The 7811-nt window shown below is 48.7% G+C and overlaps 1 protein-coding gene across 2 annotated transcripts; it reads right to left on the bottom strand.

The window, feature by feature from the left end:
• Positions 1-1814: 1814 nt before the first annotated feature.
• On the bottom strand, positions 1815-6315 carry HNRNPDL (heterogeneous nuclear ribonucleoprotein D like). Of its 2 annotated transcripts, XR_009965591.1 has the most exons (9): positions 6121-6315; positions 5430-5598; positions 5181-5342; positions 4796-4927; positions 4572-4686; positions 3578-3745; positions 3266-3363; positions 2787-2890; positions 1815-2085 (listed from the first exon to the last, which is right to left on the bottom strand). XR_009965591.1 is itself a non-coding variant. In XM_062622584.1 (8 exons), exons 1-7 carry the CDS (start codon positions 6207-6209, stop codon positions 3293-3295), a joined length of 906 nt encoding a protein of 301 aa, XP_062478568.1. In that variant the 5' UTR covers positions 6210-6313; the 3' UTR covers positions 1815-2085; positions 3266-3292. The 2 variants fall into 2 exon arrangements, 1 of the variants encoding a protein (XP_062478568.1); XM_062622584.1 differs by lacking the exon at positions 2787-2890 and having other exon boundaries at positions 6121-6313.
• Positions 6316-7811: the final 1496 nt, after the last annotated feature.

Below are 7811 nucleotides of genomic sequence, written 5' to 3'. Positions count from 1 at the left end.
GCTCCGACATGGCGCCGGTGCGGCTGACCCGCGCAGGCCGGCCGGCCAGACAGCCAGCGACCGCGCCGCCCAGCCGCCCGCCCGCCCGCCGGCCGGCCCGTTCCCCGCCGAGGCCCCTGCCCCCCGATCGCGGCCCCGGCAGGAGCGCACCGAGCCCTCCTCCTTTCACTCTTTTTTTAATGGCGCCGCCACCGACACAACCTAAAATGGCGGACGGAAGGAGAGCGGCGGGCGCGGTCACGTGACGGAGAGACGGCGGCGGGGCGGGGGGTGGCCGCGGCACCAGGCCGTTGGAGCAGAGGGATGGGGGCAGTTTGCCCGCGGGCACCCGGATTCCAAACTTCGCGCTTTGGTTTTTTTCGGGCGAGAGCTGCCGCGGAGCAGGGCACGGTTAGCGGGGCACACCTGCCCGACGCGGCTGTCTGAGCCCCGCTGGGACCCGAGCATGCAGGGCCAGCCTGCAGCCACCTCCGTCCGTGTTCCCAGGGCCTGAAGATACAGAAATTTCGCTTCACACACACACAAAATCAGTCACTTTTACATTTAAACCATACATTGATACAAGTTGGAGTACAACTTGACCCTTAGGCAAGTGCTTTTATATATATATATATATACACATATATATAAAAAAGTGTAATAGCAAAGCCACATCCTAGTCACAAAAGTAAAGCGCTGTTGGCAAGGACAGCTTCTGCATCTAGCAACACTGTGGAAAAGTTAGGCATACAGTCACATACTGCTGCAACTTCTAGCTCTTTAATTTGTAAGAAGTGATGGCAACAAGTCTTTCCTCATCCAATCTAATTGACAAGACATAGGAACCTCCCCAGATCTAGTAACTGCCTTAAACTAAAAGTTGTGGTATGCAGCACTTCTGTATGACAAAAGAGAATGAAACACTCAGCTGCCTGATAAAGAAATAAACCTTAAAATCACTTTGGAAACTTAAAGGAGAGAAATCTCTTCCCAGACTACTCCCTTTTGCAAGACTGGCCTCCCCTGTGATTTAGGTACTCACATTTCATATCACTCTAAGAATCAAGGTTTATTTTTGACACATAACTACACATTTGTGCCAAGGAAGAAAAAGCAAACAATGTTAAGGCAGATTGCTGCAATCCTTCAGCTTTAGGCTGAATAGGTATGCTCACTTACCTATCCCAGCTGTTCTACTCAGAAGACAACCTGCTGGTTAAAGCAGTTTCCCTTCTCCCGCAATCACTCATTCAGGCTTTTATTAATGATGCTTGCTAGCATATTCAAGATGGGAAACCTGTTTTCTATTCCTGTTGAGAAGAATCCAATACAGAATCTAACTTGAATGAATAGATCCCCAACTTGTACTGAAATCAGGTGCCAACCCTAGAATTAAGGAACTTGTATCACCTGCTTGTAATTGGAATACATAAGGAGAAGTAACTTACAGCCTTAAGTATTCTAGAACCTGCTTGAAAAACCTAGAAAGATTATGCTCACACCCCTGCAACACTCTCAACAAGCAGTGCTACCAAAATAAAAGGTGCTGCTCTAACCTTAGATCCTTCCCTTGAGATGTATGGAACTGGCAGTACTGTGCCACAGACCATTCTCTCCTCTCTTCTGCAGTGGGCAAGAGGTAACTCTGCCAGTCATGCTAACTCAAGGGAACCGTTTTCTTAAAGACAGGTCAGGAAAAGGAGCAGGTTGTACTGACCTGTATATAGAGTAACTCTTGTCTTGAGCCATTTATGATCTCCAGAAAGGTATCTACCCATCTATACAAATACAGTTTATAACACTGTAAGCTGACAGTCAACAGCAAGACTACACACTCACTTAAGTAAGCATTTATTAGAGAACCCTTTAACATGAAATTATACAAATAAAAGTTTGTATAAACACAAGCCCACATTGTGTCATGACATGAATGGCAAAAGGAAAATAAAAATCATAAAAGAAAACTAGCTGGCCACTATGTACAGTTGGACACAGTTGTGTGTCGGACACTAAAAGTCTTTTACAAAATAGTCATTTCCTCTCACGAAGAACACCCTCTATTCACTCACGATGCGCTGCACGATGGCTTTGTTGCAGTATCTCTACCTAAAAATTAAGACAAAATGTATGTCAGATCTGTGCAAGTTACTACAAGAATCGTTAAAAGGTCCATTTTCATGAACTGCTTTAAGTCTTCTATATATTCCTTTCTTCACTGTTAAAGATCATATACATATTTATTTAGGTAACGCAATAGGTTTTGTTACCCATCAAGTAATTTATCTTCCCAAATACAGCCATCCAAGCCCATTTAGGAAGCTGCTCCAGAACATATATCCAATTTAGGCTTATTAATCAGGCTCTGGATCAGTTTGTTGTTTTTTTTTTCCCCCCACTGTAAACAGTGACAAAAGGTTTTCAATTATTTATCCATCTAAATGACTGCTATGCAAATGCACATCAGGTCAATTTAGTTCAAACAGTCCACACGCATATGATCTTTAATGTTTTTCCAGATTTAAAAGTTCGTTTTGGTTTGCAGATTTCACTATTAGCTATAAAAAGAAAAAAGCAAGCATTAAATTTTAAAGAATGCACACTTTAAAATGAGGTTCCACAATTGAAATACAACACTAAACAGAAGACCAAATGATTAAGCTGTAAAGGCATTTATGTACTTTAACTCCTGTAAAAAACCATTTAAGTTAAAGACACTTAATCTCCAAAAAGATTAAAAAAAGAAGCCAAAGTCTGAAGTTTTCCACTTTAATCTTTACGCTGGTACATGAAGTTGGAAGAGACCATACCACAGGACAGCGTTTTCTGGTGTATGCCTTGCGCTCTGCCTGCAACGTGCGACCCCAGAGATAGACGTGGTCAGGGTGACACACGGCCTGCAATGAAGTTCCCGCTGGCGGGTACAAACAAGGTATAATGTCAGAGTTAGAAGACAACATTCTTGTTTTCCTTAAGTTGTACCCATTTCAGTACTTTACCTGTTAATACTTTAATAAGTTTAATTATTCCTCTAGACCACCTGGTACACAACGCAAAAACAGAAAAACTCTTATGTTTTTCTGAAGTACTAGAGAAGATAGGTCACATTTTTACAAAGTTAAAGATCTATAGACACTGTAGGCAAAGCTGGCTTTAAAAAAGAAAGTGTATTTTTTAAGTTAAAAAAAGCTTAAAGTCATGCTATACAAGTTTTTTACTCTTCATTTGTCTATTGATCTTTAAATTAGATTAGACATACTCAGTGTAAACCTTGCATTTATATACACACCTGTTTCCTCAAGTACTAAACACTGCTTCAGTACGGCTGGTAGTTGTTTTGGTGATTGCCGCCACCACGGGATGCCTTTCCGTATGCGCTTTGCTGACCTGTAGATAAAATTGGGGAGAAAAAAAAAAACAAAAGAACAACACAGAAGCATTAACAGCCAACACTCTGAATGAGATTGTCCCCATACAGTACATGAAGAGGGATGCTCTTCATAGTCATATGTTAGTAAGAGGTGTAACAGAACAAGTTACTAGAAGAGGCACCTGTTTAAAACTGCATGCTATTATCTGGAATGAGATCAAAACCACTTACCACTGTAATCTGTGTATCCTGGCCCATATCCATAATTGGGATAGTTGTACCCGGAGTAGTCATAGCCTCCATAGCCACTGTAGCTTTGATCACTGTAAGCACTATTATAGTTCCCATATCCTTGATCGTAGTAGTTATTAAATCCTTGATTCCAGTTTTGTCCCTGACCTGAAACCAAGTATAACATTTAGAAGTGATAGAACTTACAATTTCATTCTGTGCTATGCCATTTCATCCAGCTTTCTATGGCAATCTTTCTATGCCAAAACTACTACCTGGAAGAATCCTCTTACTCTCCCCCCAAAGAAAAATTTTGTAAGAACTGAGGTGTCTCATTTGGATATGAGATAGGTTTAAGATCTTTTCACCCACAACATTAGACACAGACAGCAGACAGTCCTGCTCACAGAACAGCCAATAAAAACAAAACAACACCGAAGTCACGCACTACAAGCAGCTTCTACTGTTTTCTTGTAACTTCCATTTTGGACCCTTAATTGCCTGAACACCAAGTTATATCAAAGGACAAACTTTACCATATCATGTTGGCTGTGACTGCTTGACTTTGAGATGTATTAACCTACACAAAAACCAGCTGATTGTTTCTCATCTATCTGCACGGCACAGCAAAGCAACTGTCTTCCTCTTCAGCAAGCAGGTCATGGTTTCTCACCCATAAGCCAACTATCAGTGTATCCCTTCACGTGAAGGGATAACTGCATTATCCATTTAACTATGCTGTCAATTGTGGGTATACAAAAGCACCCTACCTCCAGCTTGCAATTTCACCACTTGAATGCAAACAGAGCAAAAAGAGTTTCTTGAGCTTCCACAATCGCAACCACCAAAATACCATTTACTAGCAGGCTGCTTTCCACATTGAGTTTAAACATGAAATCTGCATGCATCCGAAATCTGGACTGTCTACAAATACTTTAGTGTTTGGTACATACACTTACACATTTACCTTAATTTCAACATCCAAAATACTCACCTCGTCCACGCCCCCTTCCACCTCCTCGTCCACCAGCTGTATTGCTCTTTCCTCCTTTCTGCTGCTGCTGCTGTTGCCTGTATACCTCTTTGGGCTGTGCTACTTTGATCTCACACTGTAAAAACAGGAATTCTTTAACTCGCCAAGAATGTGAAGATCATTATGCGAGCTGCTTTCAGGGAAGCCTGTAACATTTCACATACTAAGAATGACAGCTCCCATACCTTGCCTGAACCAATTTGATGGTATCTGCTCTCTAGCAGCTTCTTTACTGGCTCTTCATCTGTGTACGTGATAAAACAGAAGCCTCTCCTTTCATTTGTCTTTGTGTCCATGGGAAGCTCAATGTTTTCAATCTGAAATCAAAAGTCAATAATGCATGAAATCGGTAAGCAACTTTTTATGCTACCATCTGGCAGTCCAGGGGCTATGCTGACAGCTTTGAATCAGCCCACCACACCACTATGGAATCATTAACGTGCATATAGTTTCAACAAACCCTAGTTCTACGTAAGCCTAAGCCAACTCCTTTGTCATAAATTCTTCTGTCTTAAACAACTGCACTTAAAAACCAGAACTGTTTTTATATTTTATGTCGTTATACCATACCTCGCCAAAAGCACCAAAGTACTCCTTTATCTGTTCCTCAGATGTCTCTGGACTCAACCCACCAACAAACACTTTTTTTGGTGGCTCCTTCCCTTTTAAGGCTTTTGCCCTTTTAGGATCTATTAACTTCCCATCCAGTTTGTGTTCCTTCAGTTCCAACACCTAAGCAACACACAAGGAGACAAGAGTCAGATCACTACAGTGGCAGAGGCATGCTGTGTGCCATCGATCCACAAGAAATACACCCACCTTCTCCACACTGGCAGCATCCTTGAAGAGGACAAACCCAAATCCCCTCGACCTTCCAGTGACCGGGTCCGTTTTAATCGTACAATCCACAACCTCGCCAAAACGAGAAAGATACTCTGTCAAATCTTTCTTGCTCGTGTCCCAGCTGAGACCTCCAATAAACATTTTCCTGAAACGCAGGAAATACACACGCATAAATACAAGTGTATGCACACACGCTAGCGCGCACACACACACAGAGCAAACCCAAGTATGGAGCAAGCCGACTCGTGGCCGCCACAAGCCAAAGGCGATCCGGATGCCTTTGCAGCACCAGGCACCGCAAGCGGCTCAGGGCCGTAGCGGCTCCTGGGCCCGGACGCGCCGTTACACGTGGGCCGGATCTACGCGTCCCTCCCCTCCCCACCCCGAGCCCGCCAGAAGCGCACGCCCCCATAGGCTGGCAGTGACGTCACGCACCCTGATTGGCAGCCCCCCCTCCTCGCCCCACGGAAACTGGGTCAGACTCTCAGGACACAAAGGCGGGTGCGGCCATTGGTGTGGGAAGAGGGAGGCCCCGCCCCGTCCCCCCGTCCCCCCCCAGCTCCCTCAAGCCATCTCCCGCCCCACCCCCCCACCCCCACCCCGCGCGGCCCAGGAGGGCGGGCGAGGGAAATAAGAGACGCGAGCCCCCCCCCCCCCCAAGCTTTACCCGTCATCCTGCTGGTTCTTGCTCGCGTTGATCTTGGAGCCCTCGGCGAACTCCTCCTGGCCGCTGCTCATCTCAGTCGCGTCCTCCATGGCGGGGCGAGAGCGGCGGACCTGCTCGGGCGGGCGGCGGAGACAGCGGAGACCCGCTCGCAGCAGAAAATGGCGGCGGAAAAGATCCGGGCGCCGCCTGCGCCGCCTTTATATAGGCGCCCCAGCAGCCAATCAGCGCTTCCCTCTCCTCTGGCGCCGCAGCGCCTCTGGCGGCTTCCGGTGGGGCTGCAACACCCACCCGCCATCGGCGGCCGGGCCCCCCCACGCATCACCGGCAGGTCCGGGCGTGGCGCCGGTACAACCTTGCCTGCCGTGGGGCGCGGAGCGCGGCGTGCAGCCGCCAGCACCACCCGCCTCGCCCCTCTGCTGCTCCACGCTCCTCTGGGTCGAGGCGGGGGTCGCTGCTTAGGCGGCCCAGGGCTTGGATCAGGCGGACTCCGGGGCTGGAAGGTGGTGGTGGGGGTAACGTGCAGCCCAGCAAGCCCCTTCGGGAGGCGGCGGGGCGGGGCGGGCGCTCCGAGGGCGGAGCACTCCCTGTCGCCGAGGACCCACCGTCGCCGCACTCTCCTTTCACGATCCGCGGCGGGTCGGCTTGGCACTGCCTGCTACGGCCCGGCCCCCCGCGCAGCCGCAGGGCGGGGCGCCGGCCGCCGCCGCGCATCCCCGGTACGCCCCACGTGCCGCCGCTGCCACAGCCGCCATGGGTGTGCTGCCGGTGCCGGCGGAGGTGCGCGCCATCCTGCTGGACATCGAGGGCACCACCACCCCCATCGCCTTCGTCCAGGTGAGACCCGGCGGCGCGGGAGGCAGCGGCCCTGGTTATTGTGGCCTTCACGGCCCCCCCGTAGCGGGGAGAAGCCTCTCCGGGGGCTGCGGAAGGCAGGCCTGAGCTCACTACAGAAGCGTAAAACCGTGACACGTTTTCCGTGTTTTCTGAATAATGCTCGATGAGAAAATGCGTCTCGTTATACCCATCGCATGCCACTTCTGGGGGCAGGGAAACAGGGGGCTGCTCCGTTTAGTAAATGGGGGGGGGGGGGGGGGGGGGGGGTATATAGAGCAGTCAGAGTGCTCTCAGCCTCGTTTACAAAAAGCCCTAGAGCATCACTTGCTCTGATGGCTGGAGCTCAGCACCTCACCCGAGCTTGCAGAGAGTCTGAAGTACCGTGTGTTTATCCATCCGCTGCCTTTTCCCTTCAGAAGCGTGGCACAGTCACATCCCTCTAGTGTCACCACAGATGGTGTGTCCTTCCTCCTGCATGCACAGGAACAGCACAGGGAAAGGGTAGCCCGGCATCAGGTGTACATGAGGAGGATTGTGCTCACAGTATGTGTGACTGGCGTCCTCTGCCTAGGAGGAGGCTTGAGACTATTGAAAATGCTGGATGAGGTGCAGAAGCCAGGGGGGCTGGAAGCCCGCGAGACCAGCAGGAGGCATCAGGACAAACGCTGTAAACATGCAATTGAAATTCTCAGTTCTCCAACCGCTGCAGGTCCCTCCTCTCCAAGAGGCTTTGGTCCCCAACCAGGCTCATCTGCTTCACAGGAGGGAGCAATTTGCTCGTATTTAAGACACTTAAAGGACACTATCCCTGCTGCAGCCATAACCCTGTATTTCTCATGAGACATTACAGCTTTTGA

Source organism: Pezoporus occidentalis, unplaced genomic scaffold, assembly GCF_034315485.1.
Source record: "Pezoporus occidentalis ecotype Australia unplaced genomic scaffold, CSIRO_AGI_Poc_V1 ctg2431, whole genome shotgun sequence".
Classification (NCBI taxonomy): domain Eukaryota; kingdom Metazoa; phylum Chordata; class Aves; order Psittaciformes; family Psittacidae; genus Pezoporus; species Pezoporus occidentalis.
This window is presented reverse-complemented; position numbering and strand designations above follow the sequence as displayed.